The sequence below is a fragment of the Hemitrygon akajei genome, chromosome 11, assembly GCF_048418815.1.
Source record: "Hemitrygon akajei chromosome 11, sHemAka1.3, whole genome shotgun sequence".
NCBI classification, from domain to species: domain Eukaryota; kingdom Metazoa; phylum Chordata; class Chondrichthyes; order Myliobatiformes; family Dasyatidae; genus Hemitrygon; species Hemitrygon akajei.
Window position 1 is genome coordinate 20,745,630 of NC_133134.1, and position 24,189 is coordinate 20,769,818.

At 39.9% G+C, this 24,189-nt stretch overlaps 2 protein-coding genes across 8 annotated transcripts in view; one reads left to right on the plus strand and one right to left on the minus strand.

Moving 5' to 3' along the window:
- Window positions 1–4,068, plus strand: part of LOC140735367 (uncharacterized) — a 77,386-nt gene extending 73,318 nt beyond the window's left edge. For 4 of the 5 annotated variants that reach the window (XM_073060338.1, XM_073060334.1, XM_073060335.1 and 1 more), the window contains exon 10: window positions 246–4,068. The gene's annotated coding sequence lies outside the window, so the exon portion shown is untranslated. The remainder of the gene's footprint in view (window positions 1–245) is intronic. The other variant, XM_073060336.1, reaches the window with a different exon arrangement.
- Window positions 4,069–6,273: 2,205 nt separating this feature from the next.
- Window positions 6,274–24,189, minus strand: part of emp2 (epithelial membrane protein 2) — a 53,685-nt gene continuing 35,769 nt past the window's right edge. For all 3 annotated transcript variants that reach the window (XM_073060339.1, XM_073060340.1, XM_073060341.1), the window contains 4 exons: window positions 21,269–21,373; window positions 20,007–20,103; window positions 12,620–12,760; window positions 6,274–10,805 (listed from right to left, as the gene is read on the minus strand). In XM_073060339.1, the coding sequence (XP_072916440.1) occupies window positions 10,639–10,805; window positions 12,620–12,760; window positions 20,007–20,103; window positions 21,269–21,346 (483 nt within the window). In that variant the 5' untranslated portion in view covers window positions 21,347–21,373 and the 3' untranslated portion in view covers window positions 6,274–10,638. The remainder of the gene's footprint in view (window positions 10,806–12,619; window positions 12,761–20,006; window positions 20,104–21,268; window positions 21,374–24,189) is intronic.

The window sequence follows — 24,189 nt, forward strand, 5'->3', positions numbered from 1 at the left end:
AAATTTAAATGGATTAGGATCAAGTGAAGCTGAAAATGAAAGCAGAGCAGGAAGATAAACTTTTGTTGTTGAATCTGTGGATGTGTGACAAAGGCATGCGGAGATCATCTTTTCAATTGTTGCATCATTATTGAAAATTTTAACAAAGATGGAACATAATTGAAATACTGCATACCAGAATACTTGTGAATCAAATAAATAATAACCGTATATTTCTGTATTTATGTATATTCCCTTTCAATCAGCAGTTCCTACTACAGTTTCAACAGGAGATCTACTTACTAAACCTGATACCTCAAGCCATCCCAGGAGCCTGCAGTATATCCAACGCGTATGAAAAGTGGAATTGCAATCTCCTGGAATGCTGCGGATGTTCAACAGATTTGTGCCTCTATATACAGTTTTGTGATACTATATATGCATACCATGATGATCCTAGTTTGAAGTGCCTATCACAATGGAAAATATTTGGAGAGGCAAAATCTCTCCTTCCACTTGCACTTTGTTTCTGTTTTACTTGAAATTTAATATTTTACTTATTCAAGCAAAAATCATCCATTGTTATTTTGTCTTTTTCTGTGAATCACAAGCGTTTTGCTTATTGGAACCTAAAGATTATCCTGAAGAAATCCATATCCATCATTCGTTATCGCATTGCTTATGCAAAAATACTAAAAACAAAAACAACTTTAGTTTATTGTGAACTGCTCTTTATTGATTAGTTACTGAGGAAATTTTGGTCTGGTTTTGCCTAAGTTCATTAAAAACAAATGTGTTTAAGCATTTGTCAATGTGGTGTTCATTTTTGAACAGAAGCAAATAATGTGTTCATACGTAAACATTAAACTTGTCCTACTAAATTTAAATTGAAAATTTACACATTTGGATAAGTGTTATTGCAATCAAATCACTTTCCCAAGTTATGTGTCCATGAAAATATTCGATACCAAAGTGCTAACTATTTTAAGTCACTATTTAGTTTTTTTTTCAGGACTGAAAGTTCAAACTCCTACCAAGGTGTTCATACTTTTTGATCACCTTTTGTACTGTGTAGTCTGCAACCACAAATATAAACCAAAAGTTCTCACCTTGATCAGAAAACACATGGGAATGCCTTAGAGTGTGCCTCTTACTACTTTTTCTTGAAGATTCTATGTTACGAATGCCTGACCTGAGGACTTCCCTACATACAAACAAACTCCTAAAATGTTTTTAAATTCAAAAGTCCAACATATGTTCATTCATTCCTATGAGTAGCCAAACTAGTTTCCACTCTCTCCACTTTTAATAATTACTCCTAATCAGCCTTGTGCCTTTAAAACTGTGGAGGTATAGTAATTATATCAAGTGATTTTTGTGTATTTGCTGACTTAAGGGCATCAGTAAAATTGGGCTCAATTATCCCGGGACAGCCTGTACTTCATTAGACACTAAAAATTACAATCTGAGCATTGATGCATAATCTAAATGACAAAAAATGCCATTTCCATAACAGATCATTAAAAATGTCTTCTTAATTTTAAATTAACACAATTTTGAACACTAATTAGAATTGGAAAAGTAATTATGAAATACTATGTTTATATTTTTACAGACATTTATAGTAGATTTTGTCTGAGAAAAGCTAGAAATTGAGTCATTTAAAATTGCTCATCCACTTAAGCAAGAGGCTAAATTTTGTAAATATGATAAAATCTGTAGTTCATCACGTGAGCATTCTGACAGACTGGGCTTGTGCAAAAACTGATAAATGAGCAAAGATATTGTGAATCCCATGTGAGGTGTTGACAGTTCAGAAAAGTGTTGCAACAGAGCTCAAATTGGAAACCCGGTTTTTACATTTTGATCCAAATGTGCCTAAATATTCCTTTGTTTAAAGAGAATGTATAGAACTACCTGTGTAAAATCAATGGTGCTAAAGTAGATTGCGAGCTTTTTAATCTGTGTTGCACATAACAAAAGAATCCATAATAATTGAAATGTTAGTCTGAAATTTGCAAAAGTGATCTGCAACAATAAATTCAGCTAATTGTCAGAAAGTAATTATGTGAAGTATGCAACCAAAGGAATCTGTTGGATTATACAACTTGACAGGTCGTTTCATTTATTTAGCAAATATTCACTTTCTATATTTCTCAAACTATTGGTCATACTTGTAGTTTACAATCTTCCATATTGTAAATATTCCATAGCAATGGCAATACATATTTAATAGCAGTGGTTTTTTGCAAAGAGATCATTTGTACCTTCCATATGCATATCGAATTATATTAGCTGTTAAAAATTGTTCCTGCATTGTGTCATGCTGTTGTTAGCAAGTTTTTAGTTAGCAATTAGTTGCTAGTTTAGAATATACAGGTAAAATGTCCAATGAAATCTCCAAGTGTATTAAATGACTGTTAACAATGGTGCTTCCTTCATTCTGAGACAATGTGTTTTTCTAAAGTCTGTCATTCTGCATGTAAATTGGTGCACACTTAAAATTGCAGGATGATTTAGCTAGTAGTTGTAAAGCAATTACTTGTACAAATCCTGTTTTATTTTGAACATTAAAATGATTAAAACACAGTTCTTATTGAAGAAAGCAGTGTAAGTGCTTCCATTGATATTCAGATTAATTGTTTTATAAATTTATAAGCCATTTAACATTAACTAGAGAATATTCATCAGAATTTCTTGCATTGCAGCATCATTAGAACTTTAATTCTAGAAGTAAAAATCTTTTTAGCAAATCATGCTTTTTAAATATTGCATATTAGAAGAACATGCTCCATTAGTTCTGTTATTGTTAAATGATACCTTCAACATATTCTGTATTGATGGTTTAACAATGTGTGGATGGAAACAGCTGTGGTGCCTATGGAACAAACTTGGGTAAATCTTGTTCCCCCACTACAACTTTTAAAACTCGTATTGTTTGCTCAGGGAGGTACAGTCAGCATATCTGGAGTTGGTTAATATATCAATTTTCTATAAGTGAAAACTCAGTAAATTATTCTCACTTCCCCTTTCCTCTATTTGTTCCTCACTTTTCCAGTTCTGATGAGTGAATTAAGATGTTACTTGTTTCTCTCTCCACAGATGCTGCCTAACCACAGACTATCTCCAGCATCTTACGCTTTTTTTTAAAAACAGCTCATGTAATCATCAGCAGCCAAGAATGTCATAAACACCTGACCACAGCATAGTAGTAATCTCTTCCTTATGAAAACTAGTATTTCATTGTAAGGAAATTCTATATTAACTAGTGCTGCAGTGTTGTTGGTGTTGTTATACAGATGAATGGACATCTGAGGTAATTTATGATTCTAGAAAAAGCATAATTTATATCTTCAACAGTGATTCACATCACCATTATTGCTCATTCTGAGTAGCATCTGCATAAGCAACTTTTGTTCATCGTAGGGCTATGTAAACAATCTCAGAATGAACAGACCTTTATAGGATACACAGTCATAAAAAAACTACAGCACAGAAACAGACCCTTCAGCCCATCTAGTCCAAAAAAAAAGGATGAGGAGTCAGAGTAAGAAACCTCCCACTTTCTTATTCTGACTTGTCTTTTTTTCCCTAATCCTGATGAAGGCTCCTGGCCTGAAATGTTAACTGTACTCTTTTCCAAAGATGCTGCCTGGCCTGTAGAGTTCCTCCAGCATTTTGTGTGTGTTGCCTGGATTTCCAGCGTCTGATTTTCTTGTTCATGATTGGTCTTCTTTTAACCCTCCTGATTTCATTTTTAAGTTGTCTTTTGCAATTTTTATTCTCACATACCTCAGGGACTCAATATTTCTCAAAAACTAAGGTACCCTAAACCTGTTATCCTTGCCTTTTATTCTAACAGGCACATACAAGTTTTGTACACTCAAAATTTCACATCGGAAGGCCCCCCCACTTACCAAGTACATCTTTGCCAGGAAACAGCCAAATCCTTTCTGATACCATCAAAATGGCCTTTTTCCAGTTTTGAATCCCAACCCGAGAACCAAACTTACCCTTTTTCGTAATTACCTTGAACACATCCTAAGTGTGTGTTTGGTTGTTAATGCAAGCAATGCATTTCACTATATCTTTAAATGTACATGTACCATGTAAAGCTAATTATTAATCTATTCCCTCTGCAACCAGAACTTTAGCTTCCCTGTTGGGAGACCACAGTCAGTGCAGATCTCCTCAGTGAGCACTTTAGAGTGCTTTTTCTACAGTCCTGACTGTGGCCAAGCACAGCTCAGACACTATCTATAAATCCATTAATGTGATATTGTTGTTGGTAGAATATCACAGGGATGGGATACATCAGCTGGTTGGATGGTGTTGCATCAATAACCTCACACAGTGTCGGCAAGAACAAGGAACTGATTGTGGACTTCAGGAAGGGAGTGTTGGGAGAACACATCAGTACCCATTGAAGGATCTGGTGGAAAAAGTGATCTGGATGTCAGCTTCTCAGGTGATCTATCCTAGCACACCATATTGATGCAATCATTGAAGGAGGCATACCAGCAGCTATACTTCATTAGTAGTCTGAGGAGATTCAGCATGTCACCAAAGGCTTGGACATTTCTATAGATATGCCATGGAGACCCTTCTGACTGCTTGGAACACAGAGTGGTATAGACTCTCTAATGCACAGGATCAAAAGAGGTGGCAGAGGGTTATAGAAGTCGGCCAGTTCTAACTTGTGCACATCCCTCTCCAACATCAAGGAAGTCTTCAAGATGTGGTACCTCAAGAGAGCAGCATCCTTCATTAAGGACCCTCATCATCCAGGACATGCCCTCTTCTCATTACTATCATTAGGGAGAAAGTACAGGAACCTGAAGTACTCAATATTTTAGTAACAGCTTTACCCCTCTGCCATCAGTTTATCTGGAACAGTCCCAAAACCCATGCACTATTTGCTTAGTATTGTATATTATAGATTTTATGACTGCACTATACTGCTGCTGTAAAACAAATTTCATGTCATGTCAGTGATAATGTATCTGATTTTGATTATTAATTACTTCAGCTCAAAGTACCGTATTAAATGAATGATATTAAATTCCCCATGGTTATACAGTATAGACCATACCATAGTCTAAAACTAATTCATTTGAGTGGATGAGTACACTATACACTGGATGTCTAGGTTCTCACAATATTTAGCAACAGTTCTAAAACATATTCACGGTAGTATAGGCTCCTCTTTTCCAGCCACCTCAGGCTATACCAGTGCTACATTGTGAGTAACATCCTTCCATCAAAGTAAAATAAAGTTCAGGTCTAAGCTTTTGGGCCAAGACTACTTTGACTTCTTTACCTTCCTTAGAACTGGCGTTACATAATTCAAAATAACAAGTTATTCAAAAGTTTTGAATCCATGTTCTTCATATATTCCAAACAGTTGATGACATCCTGATGGCATGAACATTTCTCTAACTTCCAGTAATTTCTCCTCCTCATTTCTCTCCCCACCCATTTTCTTATTCTGGCTTTTGTGTCCTTCCTTTGCAGACCTGATGAAGGGTGTTGGCCTGAAACATCTACTGGTTTTTTTTTCCTTTCCATGGATTCTGCATGACCTGCTGAGTTCCTTCAGCATGTTGTTTGTGTTACTCTGGATTTGCAGCATCTGCAGAATTTGTGTTTACAAAACACTTTAGAACTGTTTAATCTGTTTTCCAGTTTGTGTTTCCATAAGACCATATTGTTTCCTGATCGGTCAGGGCATCAAAGGATATGGCAAGAAGGCAGGTGTATGGGGTTGAGTGGGATCCGGGATCGCCCATGATGGAATGATAGAGCAGACTCGATGGGCTGAATGTGTTATAGACTGTAGACAATTTCAGTGAAGCCATAAGTTACAGGAGCAAAATTAGGCCATTTTGCCTATTGAGTGTGCTCCATCATTTCATCATGGCTGATCCAATTTTCCTCTCAGCCCCAATCTCCTATCTTCTCCCCATATCCCTTCATGCCCTGACCAATCAAGAATCTATCAACCTTAAATATACATAAATACTTGGCCTCTACAGCTGCCTGTGGCAACAAATTTCACAGATTCACCACTCTCTGGCTAAAGAAATTCCTCCTCATCTCCATTCTAAAAGGACACCCGTCTATTCTGAGGCTATCCTCTGGTATTAGAATCTCCCACCATACGAAACACCAGATGACTGATCACATGCTGATGCAGACCTGTAGACCACAAGGAGGTTGAATTTCAGACAAGCTGGACTAATTTCAGTTATTTATCGGGGACAGGGGGTAGCATAAATTGACAATCTAAACAAATTAATGATTTGCTAGGCTGTACTTTATTATACATACAAAATACAGATAATGTCAATAATTCCTTATATTTTGGATTTCTTTATCAGAGCCTATATTATCACATCATTGTAGAATCACGGTAACATAACTAAACAAAAATGCTACGTTAAAAACAATCACACTACTAATAAGACACTCAACCTGGTAAATTTTTAAACTATATATTGAAGGAGGAAGAAAATATTTTCTAAAAAGGCTCTTTGAAAACTAATTAATATGGTAAATTAGATCCAAAGGAAGAAATAAGTAAGTGAAGCATGTTTAATAATCTGATTGTTTATGGCTTACTTAATCCGTCAGATCCATGTTTACCACGTACAAATGTTGGACTATATACAAGATCTTAATTGCAAATGTTTTATTTAAAATATAGGATTTACATCCATAATTGTGTTTTTTGATTTTAAAAACTTGCTTGCTTTTGTTTGAAACCAATTCTAGCTTATTTGTCAACTATTAAAGTACTAAACAATGCAAAATCAAACTTGTACTAAAATTCATGAACTGCAAACTTAATTCATAAATCTAGTTCATGTCCTAAGCTATATCACTCAATGACAGAAGTTAATTGATTCAAAAACAAATTGACTCAGGATCAATGGCCAGCAAATCAAAATGCATGCAAGTCTTTCACAATACACACAAATACAGTGTATCTAGAAACTGTCCTACCCCTTCTGATCTTTTCAGTGATTTTTATCCTTCTATAGTAATTTTAGCAAAAAATATAGGTTAAATTGTTATCTGTGACATTGCGAGAGAAAATCCATATTTATTATGCACAGGATTTAAATGCAAATTTATACTGGGTGTGAGCATTAGCTTGTATCACTGCACAGTATCACTAGAGTAAAAAGCATTGATAACAAATTAGCATGCAATAAATATATTACAAAAATAAGACCTTAATATATTGTGGTAAAGAAAATACCAACTTTGGAACTAGTGGTTACTCCAACACCACTTGAATAAGATGTCTTTTAAGTGGATCTTCAAAAAAATAATTTGGTTTGTATACTGTCATAATGTTATTTAGGACTGACTAATATATTTTTAAAAAAATCTCCTTTATTACCTCATTGGTTATGCAATGGAATACAGTTGCAAAAATCAAATTGTGATCCTCACTATGGAAACCACGGTCCCTCTGTCTCTTCCATGAACATGTGCAGTTGCACAGTTAATAAATTGCCAACTTTTACTGTTTCCATTGACTGACAATGAGTTATTAAAAAAGTACACCTAACTTTTTTATAAAAGGAAAGGTTTGCTCACTACACTATAAACATAGCTAAACTGGTGATTTTTAAAAATAACTGCTTTTTAGGTATTATATTGAGTAAAATATTTGAAGAAAACTATTAACTGGTTACTTGACATTGTTAATTCTGCCACTAAAAGTTATATAAAAATGTATCACAACTGTTGTATTGATGGTCATTATTCGGGAAGTGGATCTGTAGTGGCATTTCCTACACTGAGTTACAATTTCTATGTAAGTTAAAACTGATTTTTTGAAGTAATGTTCAGTTCTCTGGAATGGCGCTACATTGAGAGATGAGATAGTCCTTTGCCAGGATGTTGAATGCAAAGTTTCAGTGCAATTATATTATTTTCTATTTATGTTGATCCTAATTTTCTGATTATAAAAAATAAGTACAGGAATGGAAAATGCTGAGAGCAAAAAGCAACTGTGCAACAAGTTCTGTCTGATGTTTAGGTTTTAAAGCCTCTGCAATCATTGCAGTCCAGCTAATCAGGAAGAAAACAAGCAGCACCAACATACTAATGCTGAATTCAAGTATTTATTTACAGCAGTATTTTCTGTTTCCACTAATGTCAGGATGGTCAAGAGTTTCTTATTTAGTTTCTGAGAAAACCTCTTGTATGATTTAGCTAAATAATGAGGGAAAAGTTCTGTTGGCTGTGCTCAGTTCAGTGTTTATATTATAGAGAGGGAGTCATAATCACAGTAAATCGATTCAAAGTGTCCAATTATTGAAGTGCAAAAGTTTAATAATTACCCTTGGGACATCTAGGGGCAAAAAAGCTACAATCAGTGGTCACTAAATTAGGTGTACCTGTACACTTGTTTGTTAAAGCAAATATCTGATCAGCCAATCACAAGGCAACAACTCAATGCATAAAAGCTTGCAGACATGGTCACAAATTTCAGTTATTGGTCAGAAAGGGGAAGAAATATGATCTAAATTACTTTGACCATGGATTGATTTTTGGTCCCAGATGGGGTGGATGAGCATCTCAGAAGCTGCTGATCTGGGATTTTTACACGTACAGAGAATGGTGCGAGAAACAAAAAAAAAAATCCAGTGAACGGCTGTTCTGTGGGCAAAAGCACCCTTGTTAATGAGAGAGGTTAGAGGAGAATGGCCAGTTTCATTCAAGCTGTCAGGAAAGCAACAGTAACTGTGGTTAAGGCAGCGTACGGTGTATTGGCCTCCATCTATCGAAGAATTGAAATTAGGAGCCGAGAGGTAATGTTGCAGCTATATAGGACCCTGGTCAGACCCCACTTGGAGTACTGTGCTCAGTTCTGGTCACCTCATTACAAGAAGGGTGCAGAGGAGATTTACAAGAATGTTGCCTGGATTGGGGAGCATGCCTTATGAGAATAAGTTGAGTGAACTCAGCCTTTTCTCCTTGGAGCACCGGAGATGAGAGGTGACCTGATAGAGGTGCATAAGATGATGAGAGGCATTGATCGTGGATAGTCAGAGGCTTTTTTCCAGGGCCGAAATGGTTGCCACAAGAGGACACAGGTTTAAGGTGCTGGGGAGTAGGTACAGAGGAGATGTCGGGTAAGTTTTTTACTCAAGAGTGTGGTGAGTGCATGGAATGGGCTGCCGGCAACAGTGGTGGAACGGATACAATAGGGTCTTTTAAGAGACTTTTGGATAGGTACATGGAGCTCAGAAAGATAGAGGGATTTGGGTAAGCCTAGTAATTTCTAAGGTGGGACATGTTTGGCACAACAGGAAAGCAGATGCTTCTAGTGGTTTACATTTCACAAGATGGTTTATATTATGCTAATAAATAAAATGTACAAATAAGCCCAGACATCAAATTTATTCTTTTTCCAAGGTCAAGAACCATCAATTCTAAGCACTTACATTTTCCCATTCACCAGCTTAAAAAAAAACAAATGGATGATCTTATACATTGTGATTGCCAGAACACTATTAATTCTACGGGTATTTGCTTTTTTTTGATATGACATCTGAGGCAGCTATTAAGCTATCAAATCCATGCTTGCTCTCAAACCATTGCCATCAGTCCCATTCCTCCAGTTATTTTGCCAATAACCTGTTCTCTCTGACAATATATTTATAGAGGCATCTCCCATGTGATGACAATTTGGGTAATGAAAATTTGCCCTTTAGAAGTTACATACCACTACCCCAAAATCTGAGGTGTGAAAATTTGCTCTAAGCAGAATTTGTGAACAAGTAAATACATAAAACAAAATGTATTTTTTCCAGATTGTTTCTCAATGCACTGATGAACAGCCCATGAATAGTATTATTCATCTGTTGCATTATTTATTGTAGTAACTTGCAGTAATTTTTATGACTTGTACTGTACTGCTGCAAACCCAACAAATTTTGATGACATATGTTGGTGATAATAAGCCTGATTCTGATGAACTGACTTATGGAAAATGGTGATAGGGACTTTTCAAAGAATTCATCTCCACCCTTCATCAATATTACAGGGTCACCTGTATATCATTTTCTGCTATAGACAAATATAATGTACTTCGCTAAGCATTTCTGTTATTATAGCCTTCCAACTTTTCATGGTACTTTATCCTAAGTGACTGATAAGTAGCTTTTAGAATCTATGTCCAGTAAAATGATGCTTTAGGGAAATTAAACATGTTTACCTAAAGAAAGACAAAGTTGAGAAACATGAGTACAAGGCCACTAGTTTTTTTAAAGCATCTCGTGAACAACATGGAGCTCATTTTGTGAAGGTTGAAATGCTTAAACCACCTCCTGTGAATGTGAACATTTCATTTTGACTGGCAGTAAAAATAATAGGTGTCTGCCACTGTGAAACTTCTCAATTTACCTTAACATAAACCAAAGAGTGATGTTTATTTCTTCTTAAAAGTGCCAATTTGATCTTTAAAGAATTTGTATCTGCTAAAAGGGCTTCAAAACAGTTGCAAAATTAGCTATTGCATTTTTGCTTGGTTTGAAAATTACTGTACAAAAGGTTTATTTGCAGGAGATCTTGATGAAATTGAATCAGAAACAGAATGTCTCTGCAGTGGTATGTGAGGGGTTAGGTCAATCCAAGCCTCTATTTGCGTTTCCGTAAAACAATGTACATTACACCACTAATAAAAGTGAAAGCAAATGCGATCCAGGCTAGAATAAAGGAGTATCCATAGTATCCTGCATGCAAATTTTTATGGAAGTTTTGCTCCTGGTCTGTGTAGATGGAAGCTGCAATCATTACACAGAGGCCTAAAAAAAAGACAAAATTATTTGTTAGCGGGATTAATTCTCCAACACAGATTTGTGCCCTTCCAGCAAGAAATCACTATCATTTTTTTTTTCTTTTGCAGTCAACAAAAATGTAACATCTCAATAAGGATTCAGTAGAAGGAAAAGTTAGTTTTTTTATATATAAACTTTGTCCAGAAGTTGTACAAATCAGCATGTAATGCATTGTTGCAGTTAACATCAATCCAATTTGATGACACGTTTTCACATCCCTATTGCCAATTATCGGAATGTTAAACAATTTACATTTTAATGGGAATTTTGATCAAGAAATACATATAAAGGGCACTTTACACAGGAGAAATAGTAATAAGAGCTGACAGTAAAGGTAACCAAAAGTGTTAAATAAAGCTTTTAAAAAGGTGATGATGAAGGGAAATTAATGCTAGTGCACAGTTAGTGCAGTGGGAATGGCTCCAGTGGCTGTGTTGTGTTCATTGTATAAGATGTGGGAATTCTGGGACACCGCTAGCCTCCCGGATAGCCACATTTGCACCAGGTGCACTGAGGTGCAGCTCAGTAGAGAACACTGTAAGAAACTGGAACTGCGGCTCAATGACCTTCAGATCATATGAGAAACTGAGGAAGTGATAATAGGAGTTACAGGGAGGTAGTCACCCCTAACCTACAGGAGGCATGTACCAGGGTGACTGTCAGAAGAGGGTAGAGCACCCCTGTGACCATTCCACACAATAATAAGTACACCGCTTTGGATACTTTTGGGGGGGGGGGGGGCGGAGCTGCAGCAACCAGGAAAATAGGTTCAGCAAGCTAGGGATTTTCTCTTTGGAGCAAAGGAAGATGACAGGTGACTTTATAGAGGTGTATAAGAGGCATTGATAAGAGTGGAAAACTTTTTCCTGGGACAGTAAAAAGCTCATGAGAGGGCATAATTTTAAGGTTATTAGAGGAAAGTATAAGGGGAATGTCTGAGATTGGATTCTTTTTTAACTCAGAGAGTGGTTGATGTGTGGAATGTGCTGTGGAGGCAGATACATTAGGGACACCACTCAGGTAGATACATGGATGAAGGAAAAATGGAAGTATATGTGGGAGGGAAGGGTAAGGTTGATCTTGGAGTAGGTTAAAAGGTCAGCACCATGGGCCGAAAGGCCTGTACTGTGCTGTTCAGTCTATGTTCTATGTGCCATAGAGTAAAATGTCATTACATGGACAGTTCAGCTCCTTTGTGCAATATATTGCTAATCCTGTGAAATCTGTGTGTTATAGAGTCCGGTTCACTAGGATAAAGGACCAGGGACCCAGATTGTGCAGGCCAGCAAGTTGCAAGGGATGCAGTCCCTTGGAAATGCTAAAAGGGAAGCCTTCTCACATTCACTTAGAAGAAGTGACTTCACTGGAGGGCCTGAAGAGGATCACATTAATCTGACATTGCAAGGGTAAAAGGCAAGTGACAGAAAGATGCACTGGCAAAGGTCAGCATACCCAAAAGCTGATACCATGCCTGTAACTGAAGTCTGAAAATGCTTTATATCCCTGGAAACCTCATGAAGGTGCGGATACAGAAGAGAAGAAGATACCAAGAGCGATGCTAAATCACGAATGGGATCCAAGGAGGAGATGCACAACACTGGATAATCTACAGATACAAGGTGATCCAGACAAGCTAGAGGGGTTGAGAAGGACAAGCATTACAAGTAATGAAGCACTTCATTACAATCAGAAAGGACATCATTAGATCTAGAATCTTTTCAACCTTCAAATAGCAGCGCTTTGGAGTAAGCACTTTTATTATACATACTGTACAGACTTACTTGAAAGTAGTTGCAGGGTTCCAGCAATGTAAAATCGTTGACCCTTCTGCAGCCGGAACAGTTGAACAACGAAGACAATGAATGAAATACAGCAGAAGATCACCGACAGACACATTGTCGCCTGTATTGCCTTGATGCAATCTACAGAAGATAGAAAATATAATCAAAGGGATTGGCATTTGGCCCAAAATTGTAAGAGAATCTCAGGGACAAGTCTAATTCTGGATCTCAGAAAGTCCTCTCAGCATATTTCTCTACAAATTCCTTGTTAAAGTCTTAGAAGTATGTTTCAAGTTTCCACACCACACCGATGATGCCTCACTACGTGTTTGTTGGCTTCCCTGTGCAGTCCTTTATCTCAGCAGGTAAAGGCAAAACATAGCCACCCACATACCTGCCAACTAGTTAATTACTTTCCCCGCCTACATGTGAGGAAAAAAATCTTTGGTTTAGCAACTCCCCAGGGAGTCTTCTGAACTTTCAATAAAAACCTGTTTAAAAAAAAATTGGATGTAAATTGAAACCAATCATCAGAATGTCTACTGTACAGAACGCTACCAAAATTATAAACAAAGTTCAAAGTACTTTATTATCATAGTATGCATGCCACATGCAAACTGGAGACTCATCTTCTTGCAGGCTCCCACAAAACAATGCACAAAAAACCAGACACAACAAAGACCGACAAAAACTCAATGCGCAAAAGAGGGCAAAGTAAGAAAATAATTTTAAAAAGTGAACAAATAATACTGAGAACATGAGCTGCAGAGACCCCAAAAGTGAGTCCTTCGGCTGCGGAGTGAGATCAGCACTGAGGTGAATAAGGACAGTCCAGGAGGCCGATGACCGCGGGCAATAACTGTTCCTGATCCTGGTGGCATGGGACTCAAGACTCCTGTACCTCCTGGCCAATGGTAGTAGCAAGAAGAAACAGGGAGATGGGTCAAATACAGTCAGGCAGCACGGGCTCAGGTGGGGGTGGGTGGGGGACCTTGGCTGGCACAGGCCAGTGGGCCAAGTGCCAGTTCACTTTCTGCTCTCGTGCCTCGAGTTTTAATCTGGCTCAACACTTTAATTGGCATGGAGTACTGGGGCTAAATGCTGATTCTTTTTATTCTCTTGTGCCTTGATACATTAATGTGGCTTGAAGCTTGCCTCAGTGATGGCCATACATGCATTTAAGTGTCCTTTCTTTTCTCGCTATCTGGCAGGCAACTCATGTTCCATCTCAGTCTGGAATGATTAACATTGAATGAATGAGCTATATCATATTGTTCAGTAAAACATTAAATTATAATGGCTGGAACAGTGGAAGGAAACCACTGGGAACTGAAGCAACAGTACGTACAGCAGAGTCCAAAATCAGATATAGGAGCAAAATTAGGCCATCAGACCCAATGAGTCTGCTCCGCCAGTTCATTTTTCACTTATCTATTTTCCCTCTCAACCCCATTCTCCTGCTTTAACCCCCTAACCTTTCAAGCCCTGACTAATCAAGAACCCATAAACAAGCTCCAAAACCTGGGCCTCTGAATCTCCCTCTGCAACTGGATCTTTGACTTCCTCACTGGGAGAGCACAGTCTCTGCAGATTGGAAATGACATTGCTTCCTCACTGACAATCAACCCTGGCGCACCTCAAGGAAGCATCCTGAGCCCACTGCTCCACTCTCTCCACACCACGACTAGGCTGGGCACGGCTCATATGTCATCTATAAATTTGACGATGACACAAATATTGTTGGCAGTATTTCAGATGGTGATGAGGTGTACAGGAGCAAGATAAATCAGCTGGTTGAGTGGTGTCTCAACAATAACCTTGCACTCAACATCAGTAGGACCAAGGAATTGGTTATGGACTACAGGAAGGAGAAGTCAAGGGAATACACACCAGTCCTCATAGAAGGATCAGAAGCGGAAAGGGTGAGCAGTTTCAAGTTCAAGGCACATATTTCATTAGGAGTTTGAGGAGACTAGGTAGGTCACCAATGACAATCACAAATTTCTACAGGTTTCTATGTGGAGAGCATTCTGAATGGTTGCAACACCATCTGATATGGAGACACCACTGCACAGGATTGAAAAAAGCTGCAGAAAGTTATAAACTCAGCCAGGTCCATCATGGATACGAGCCTCCCCAACATCCTGGATACCTTCAAAAGGCAATAACTCAATTAAAGGTGGCATCCATCATTAAGGATATGCCCTCTTCTCATTGCTACCAACAAGGAGGAGGCAGAAGAGCCTGCTGCAAAACAACAAATTTCACAACATTTGCCTTTGATAATAAACCTGACTCTGATTCATAGAAAACCTACAGCACAATGCAGACCCTTTGGCCCACAAAGCTATGTCAAACATGTACTTAGTTTAGAAATTACATAGGGTTACGGAGAGCCCTCTGTTTTTCTAAGCTGTACCTATCCATGAGTCTCTTAAAAGACCCTATCGTATCCGCCTCCACCACCATCGCCAGCAGTCCATTCCACGCACTCACCACTCTCTGCATAAAAAACTTATACCTGACATCTCCTCTGTACCTACTTCCAAGCACCTTAAACTGTGCTGTCTCATGCTAGCCATTTCAGCCCTGGGAAAAAGCCTCTGACAATCCACACGATCAATGCCTGTCATCATCTTATACACCTCTATCATGTCACCTCTCATATCCACCACTCCAAGGAGAAAACGCCGAGTTTACTCAACCTATTCCCGCAAGGCATGCTCCCCAATCCAGGCAACATCCTTGTAAATCTCCTTTGCACCATTTCTATAGTTTCCATATCCTTCCTGTAGTGAGGTGACCAGAACTGAGCACATTACTCCAAGTGGGGTCTGGCCAGGGTCCTATATAGCTGTAACATTACCTCTTGGCTCTTAAACTCAATCCCATGGTTGATGAAGGCCAATGCACCTTATGCCTTAACCACAGAGTCAACCTGCACAGCAGCTTTGAGTGTTCTTTGGACCCAGACCTCAAGATCCCTCTGATCCTCCACACTGCCGAGAGTCTTTAATACTATTAATACTATATTCTGCCATCATATTTGACCTACCAAAATGAACCACCTCACAATTATCTGGGTTGAACTCCATCTGCCACTTCTCAGCCCAGTTTTTCATCCTATCAATGTCCCGCTGCAAACTCTGACAGCCCTTATCAATATCCACAACACCGCCAACCTTTATGTAATCAGCAAATTTACTAACCCATCCCTCCACTTCCTCATCCAGGTTATTTATAAAAATCACGAAGAGTAAGGGTCCCAGAACAGATCCCTGAGGCACACCACTGGTCACCAACCTCTATACAGAATATGACCCGTCTACAACCACTTTTTGCCTTCTGTGGGCAAGCCAATTCTGGATCCACAAAGCAAGGTCCCCATGGATCCCATGCCTCTACTTTCTCAATAAGCCTTGCATGGGGTACCTTATCAAATGCCTTGCTGTAATCCATATACTGTTATGGTCCAGTCCGGTGCCCGCTTTCTGGGTTTTGATCCGGTCCGTGGACCCCGGACTCCGAGTCTTGTAGCCGTCCCTCCTTTCACCCTTAAGCCCAAATAGGATCATCTTGGCTTAAGGAGGTGCACCTGAGACCTATCGGCTGGCGGTGTATATATAGGGGCTCTGGGACTGAGTCTAGTTGGGGGGGTTGTCCTGTTCCTCTGTTTGTCTTGTACCTGCTGTTCCGTCCGGTTTGCCTTGTTCACGCCGTTGTGCTGTTCGCCTGGCTATCTTGTTTTGACCCCAGATTGGATTACCCACTGTTAATATCTAGTTCTGTAAGTCCGTTCTTGTAGTCACCCTGGACCAAGCTCCCTTCTGATCCCTTGCCTCCGTCGGGTAAGCAGGCTGAACTGTCGTTGCCCGGCGGGGGGGACTCTGACCCTTTCCTACCCCTCCGTATCTTGCCCAGGCCCCCGTGTTCCTGCCTGGGAGGCAGCCCTGCCCAGGAGCTATGCGGCCTGCCCTGAGGACTCTGACCCTTTCCTACCCCTCGCTTCCGATGGGTTGTGACCTACATCCTGCCCAGGTGCCCCGCAACCTGCCCAGGCCCCTGTGTTCCTGCCTGGGAGGCTGGGACCTGCCCAGGAGTTATGGAGCCCACCCAAGGGGCTATCCTCCCAGCATTCCTTGTCCCATAGACCCATCCTTTAGCCTAGCTAGGGTCCTGCCTTCGCCATGAACTCCAGGGTCCTTCCTTCGCCATGAACTCTCTGAACCCCAGGATCACTGTTGCATGCCATGGTCTCCCCATCTTGTTCTATCCTTTAGTTGTTCCTGTCCTGCCCCTAGTACTTCAGTGTCTGCGTCCTGCATTTGGGTCCAGTCTTCATGTCCCCCTTGTGACATATACAATATATCTACGGCTCTACCTTCATCAATGTGTTTAGTCACATCCTCAAAAAATTCAATCAGGTTCATAAGGCATGACCTGCCTTTGACAAAGCTATGCTGACTATTCCTAATCATATTATGCCTCTCCAAATGTTCATAAATACTACCTCTTAAGATCTTTTCCATCAGCTTACCAACCACTGATGCAAGACTCACTGGTCTATAATTTCCTGGGCTATCTCTACTCCCTTTCTTGAATAAGGGAAAAACATCCGCAACCCTCCAATCCTCTGGAACCTCTCCCATCCTCATTGATGATGCAAAGATCATTGCCAAGAGGCTCAGCAATCTCCATCCTTGCCTCCCACAGTAGCCTGGGGTACATCTCATCCAGTCCCGGAGACCTAACCAACTTGATCCTTTCCAAAATCTCAAGCACATTCTCTTTCTTAATATCTACATGCTCAAGCTTTTCAGTCCACTGTAACTTATCTCTACAATCACCAAGATCCTTTTTTCCATAGTGAATACTGAAGCAAAGTATTCATTAAGTACCTCTGCTATCTCCTCCGGTTCCATACATACTTTTCCACTGGCACACTTGATTGGTCCTATTCTCTCATGTCTTATCCTCTTGCTCTTCACTTACTTGTAGAATGTCTTGGGGTTTTCTTTAAGCCTGCTTGCCAAGGCCTTCTCTGGCTCTCCTAATTTCATTCTTAAGCTTCTTCCTGCTAGCCTTATAATCTTATAGATCTCTATCATTACCTAGTTTTTTGAATCTTTTGTAAGCTCTTCATCTTGACTAGATTTTCAACAGCCTTTGTACACTACGGTTCCTGTACCCTACTGTCCTTTCCCTGTCTCATAGGAACATACCTATGCAGAACACCACTCAAATATTCCCTGAATATTTGCCACATTTTTGCTCTACAGTTCCCTGAGAAAATTTGTTCCCAATTTATGCTTCCAAGTCCTCCCTGATAGCTTCATATTTCCCCTTACCTCAATTAAACACTTTCCTAACATGTCTGTTCCTATCCCTCTCCAATGCTAGAATTATGATCACCATCTCCAAAATGTTTTCCCACCGAGAGACCTGACACCTAACCAGGTTAATTTCCCAATACCAGATCAAGTACAGACTCTCCTCTTGTAGGCTTATCTACATATTGTGTCAGGAAGCCTTCCTGAACACACCTAACAAACTCCACCCCATCTAAACCCCTTGGTCTAGGGAGATTACAATCAATATTTAGAAAATTAAAATCAACACCATGACAACCTTGTTATTATTACACCTTTCCAGAATCTATCTCCCTATCTGTTCCTCGATGTCCATGTTACTATTTGGTGGTCTATAAAAAACACCCAGTAGAGTTATTGACCCCTTCCTGTTCCTAACTTCCACCCACAGAGACTCAGCAGACAATCCCTCCATGACTTCTTCCTTTTCTGCCGCTGTGACACTATCTCTGATCAGCAGGGCCACACCACCACCTTTTTTGCCTCCTCCTCTGTCCTTTCTGAAATATCTAAAGCCTGGCACTCTAAGTAACCATTCCTGCCCCTAAGCCATCCAGGTCTCTGTAATGGCCACAACATCATAGTTCCAAGTACTGATCCAAGCTCGAAGCTCATTCGCTTTGTTCACGATGCTTCTTGCATTAAAATAAACACATCTCAAATCATCGGTCTGAGTGCATCCCTTCTGTATCACCTGCCTATCCTCCCTCTCGCACTGTCTGCAAGCTCTCTGTATTTGTGAGCTAAACGCCCTTCTTTCGTCTCTTCAGTTCAGTTCCCACCCCACCCCCCCCAGCAATTCTAGTTTAAACTCTCCCCAATAGCCTAAGCAAACCTCCCTGTCAGGATATTGGTCCCCCTCGGATTCAAGTGCAACCCATCCTTTTTGTACAGGTCGTGCCTGCCCCAATAGAGGTCCCAGTGATCCAGAAATCTGAATCCCTGCCCCCTGCTCCAATCCCTCAGCCAGGCATTTATCCTCCACCTCACTTTATTCCTATACTCCATCACGTGACACAGGCAGTAATCCCGAGATTACTATCTTTGAGGTCCTGCTTCTCAACTTCCTTCCTGTAGTCTGTTTATCTACCCACTTCAGGATATCGTGGACACGATCAGAAACATCCCAGACGCTGGCACCTGGAAGGCAAACTACCATCCATGTTCCTTTCCTGTGTCTACAGAATTGCCTGCCTGATTCTGTAACTATAGAATTCCTATTACTGCTGCCTTCTTCCTTTCCCTGCCATTCTGAGCCACAGGGCCAGACTCCGTGCCAGAGACACGGCCACTGCCGCTTCCCCCAGGTAGGCTGTCCCCCCCCCAAAACAGTACTCAAACAGGAGTACTTATTGCTAAGGGGGACAGCCACAGGGGTACTCTTTAGTAACTGACCCTTGCCCTTCCCTCTCCTGACTGTTACCCACTTATCTGTCTCCTGAGACCCTGGTGTGACTACTCCTCTCCATCACCTCCTCACTTTCCCTGACCAGCTGAAGGTCATTGAACTGCATCTGCAGTTCCTTAACCCAGTCCCTAAGGAGTTGCAGCTTGACAGACCTGGTGCAGATGTGGCCGTCCGGGAGGTTGGGAGTCTCCTGGACTTCCCACATCTGACACCCAGAACAGAACCCCGGCCTTACAGACATACTTCCTGTTTCTATTCCTCACGGGTAACCTACCTCACCTCGACTCATTATCGCTGAAGCCCGAACAAGCCAAAGCCCTACCACTCTGCCTGAGATCACTCTGTCGATGTCTGCTCTTTTGATGACTGCTCCGCTGGGCAGTGTCTCCCTTTTATGCCTGAACATTCCCTGCTATCTAACTCATGATTGGTGCTCTGGTTATAGTCACTGATAGGCCACTTACAAATGCACTCGAAGCTCCCTTTCTAAATAAATGCCACCAACCTGTGAGAAATCTCTCTTGGTAAAGTTCTGTTGATGCCACTGATAGGCCACGTACAGATTCAGATTAAATCTATTCAGGCACTGTGTCATTTTGCAAACACTTACCTCCGTAATTGGAAGTAGTTTTGTCATTGCATACGGAATTATTGTAGTAGCACGTTTGCCATATATCAGTGCTGCTGATGTCATTTTTCCACCAGGCCTATGGAAAATTAAACAATTTTGGAAAATTAAGCAATAGATAAAATGCATTTCCCTTCAAATGATGCTTGTAGCTTCGAAGTGGGACATCAAAAACTTTCTGCATTCTCTTTAGAAGTTATTTAGACTTGGCAACCTCATTTTGAGTGTTTAGTTTGTTGGTCAGTCTAGAATTAAATAGCAGTGAAGGAGATTATTCCACTCATTGGTTATATTGTAATGTTAGCCTAATAATCCCACACCCCACCTCATTCCATAACCTACTTGTTGCACCTTTACCCAGAAATTAAAAAGTATTCCAGATAAGGCCTACAGTAACACACACAAAAACTCGACAGGTCAGGTAGCATTTATGGAGATGAACAAACAGATTTGGGCCGAGACCCTTCATCAGGACTGGGTGAAGGGACTCAGCCCGAAACGTCAACTCTATTCCTCTCTGTAGATACCACTGAGTCCCTCCAGCAGTGAGAGAGAGTGTGTGTGTGTGTGTGTGTGTGTGTGTGTGTGTGTGTGTGTGTGTGTGTGTGTGTGTGTGTGTGTGTGTGTGTGTGTGTGTGTGTGTGTGTGTGTGTGTGTGTGTGTGTGTGTGTGTGTGTGTGTGTGTGTGTGTGTGTGTGTGGCTTTGTATTTTCAGCATCTGCAGCATCTCGTTTGTTCCAGATAGGGCCTAGATGTTTCTAAAAAGGTGAATGGGCACGTTAAAATCATTATAATCATCCACAGATATAACCAAACTGCATATCACTCTCCTGATAACCATTTTCTTGTTTAACATTCGGTTGTTTTCTTCAAGACTCTATGAAGGGCCAAGAGCTGTTTGTTTGCTTTTTATGCATTAAGATTTTTAATGAAGGTTATTACTGCTCTATCTGGAAGATAAACCCAAACACTTGTAAATTCATCCTAGCGAAGGGTCTCAGCCTGAAATGCCGACTGTTCTTTTTTCTGATAGATGCCTGCTGAGTTCCTCCAGCATTTTGTGTGTGTGTGTTGCTTGGATTTCCAGCATCTGCAGATTTTCTCCTGTTTGTAAGTTCATTTCATGTGAAGTACTGCTCATTTTGCCGATGTTAGGAAAAGGATAAGGCCTTTCTGATCTGCAATGTACTAAACACCTGGAACATTGAATCCATGAACTAAAGACTCAAAAAAAGTGTACTCACATTATCTATCGTGGCAATGAAGAGCAATGCTGCTGTTGCTATGTGAAAGATGAGAATAAATCCCAGGAGCACCAACATCTTGTTGCTTCAAGGTACAAACTTCGGCTGAAAAATCCAAAAAAGAGCAGATTAAATTTTCACATTTGTTCTTTTATACAACGATAAACAAACTCCGTGTGGGGTGAAGCATGATGGAAAATACAAATCACAAGGAAATATTTGTGGAAGGAACAGACATTAAATTTGGAGCCAAGCACATCTGGCAAAACCATTAATTAAAATATTTCTCATGTAATATGTCTACTTAAATCTAGACAGTCAGTTCTTCCATCCACAGTCCAATACAACTCCTCAAAAAAAAGGCAAAACTCCAGTATGGTGACTTTCAAATGGTTAAATGCAAGTCTGCCTACCAATTTAGAAATTAACACTTGAACTAATCAATTTTTCTAATGGCGATGAAAGAGATTGACTCATTTTTGCCTCCTTCGGGTATGCATATAATGTAACCTTTTGTGTTCCTGTTTCTTTTTTAAACATAATTATATGATCAGAACTCTAAAAGTAGACCTTGGCTGATAACTGAACTAGGATTGGCTCTGAGTATTTAACAGTCATATTTCTTGTTCTGCTAGTCGTTACAATGATGTCGCAAGCGTTTCCTACTAAATATAACAACTCACCAGGACATTGGACCACATATTAAACTGCTATGAACTTGGAAAACAAATCAGGAACAGAATTTTCTTCCAGATTTTGGGAACCTGTTTTTCAGTTCAAACATAATTGCTTGCTGAATACAAAAATACTGTAACTTATAACCCATGTTTCATTTTTGAAACATTTAACCCTCTGTTGTTTTAATGTTTGAAGAGATTTTTTACATAATCTATATACGAATACAAAATATTAAAATGAGGAAGAAATAAAGTTTTGATAACTGCCACATGAGCAATAATTTGTAATTTTGTAATTCTGTTTTTTGCAAATTAAAATGCACAGTACTTTAGACTGAATTGCTAAATAGAGAACTGAAACCTCCTCAATACAGTAATATTATAAGAGTGTCCTACTGTTATACAAGAGCTGTGTTGAGGGACTTACATGGTCTGGCAGAATGATAACAACATGAAGTTGCAAATCACTGACATGTAAACTCAGATTTATTGTGCAACCATCTATAGTTTAGTACTACTCAATATAAATATCAGTAAATGGTCTGAAATAATGTTTTAGTCAGACAATCCAGGAATTCCAATCAAAAATTAGTAAGTGTAAAATGGATCTTGCCTTTGTCTACAGATTTAAAAATAAAAGTCTGCTATTCTCCAGTTTGAGAAACTGCAACGTCTCTTATTGCTCTCAAAGATCACACCTGGTTGATTTGAAGCCCGCAGTTCAGAGCACAAGTAAATCAAATGACGAACAGTAACTCCTCCCTCACAGTTATGAACAATTGTCCCTTTTGTTAACCGTTAAAAACGTATTCAAGATGCAAACTGCACAAGCTCTCTCACCACCCCACCCACAAATCCAGACCCTGGAACAAATTCCCCTTCCTCCATCCAAAACAAAAACCGAAAATCTGAATGTCAATGTGCTTAAAGCAAATGCCACAAAGGAATCAGGTCGTCCACAACTTAAATGTTCCGCTGAAGGATCCTTTTCTAAGCAGCTCAGGGTGTGGCCACTGTGAAATATACAATCTAGACTGACTCATTCCTACTTCAATGACAAATGCTCCTTCAATGTGTGTGGGCGTTCATCATTATATCCTTCAACATCTCAATTAGAAATGGAAGAAAAGACAGTCAGACTGAAGATCTATTCTGTGGAAAAGAATCATAATCATGCAAGAGATAAAACTGTGGTTTTACAAATACCTTTGAAATGCTGCATGATTTTATAAAGATTCCAAAAAGTTTAGACATTAGAATGCAGTGAATGAAAGCGGTCTAGATTCATTATTTACATGCCAGTTCCATTATTCAGAAACTTACTTGCCAATTCAACGACATGCAGATACAACAAATAAAAAACACAAAATGCTGGCAGAACTCAGCAGATACAACAAAGGGTGTTTGCTGTCAGCATTATCGACACGTTGGAAGCAGGGTATGCACCACTCAGATTTAAATAGTCTGTATCAGGAGAAGGGGAGGAGGAGGAAAGGTCTTCAGAAAATTAAGAATACAGTAGTTACATATACCATTAGACTCAGTGTGAAGCAGGTCAACAAACATGAAAAAATCTGCAGGTGCTGGAAATCCAAAGCCACACACGCAAAATGCTGGAGGAACTCAGCAGCATCTATGGAAAGGAGTGAACAGTCGATGTTTACTCTTTTCCCCGACCTGCTGAGTTCCTCCAGCACTTAGTGTGTGTTGCAGTGTGGAGCAGATCCCGAGTCTGTGCCGGTCAGATTCCCTGTTGTACTCATCCACTTTCCGATCACTTGGCCTGAAGCCTTACCATTTCAAGTGCTCATCTAAATATTTCTCGAATGTGGGAGTATCTGCAACCACCACATTCCCAGGCAATGCATTTTAGAAATTAGTACATAAATACCGCAATGTGGCCAACAATCTTGAATGACAGGGTTACTACCCAATCATCCTCACTCTGCCCGGGACATGGCTGTCACCCTACACACTCCCAGCTGAAGTTGTTTGTGCGTTTGGCATTTCCTGCTGCTTCTATTCCCAGTTCTCACGGTATCTTACAGTACATAGGCAGAAAGATAAGCCCCAACATCAGAGCTGGGATGAATTTGATAATTTAAAGTCAATGCCAGATATTTTCTCATCATTGTAGCATCAGCAGGCCAGGGTGGAACTGAAAGAGAACCTGAGCAAATTGTAATAAAAGGAGCTGTAAAGGTACACAGCACAGCAATCCTTCCGTGGGAAACCCGATTTGTA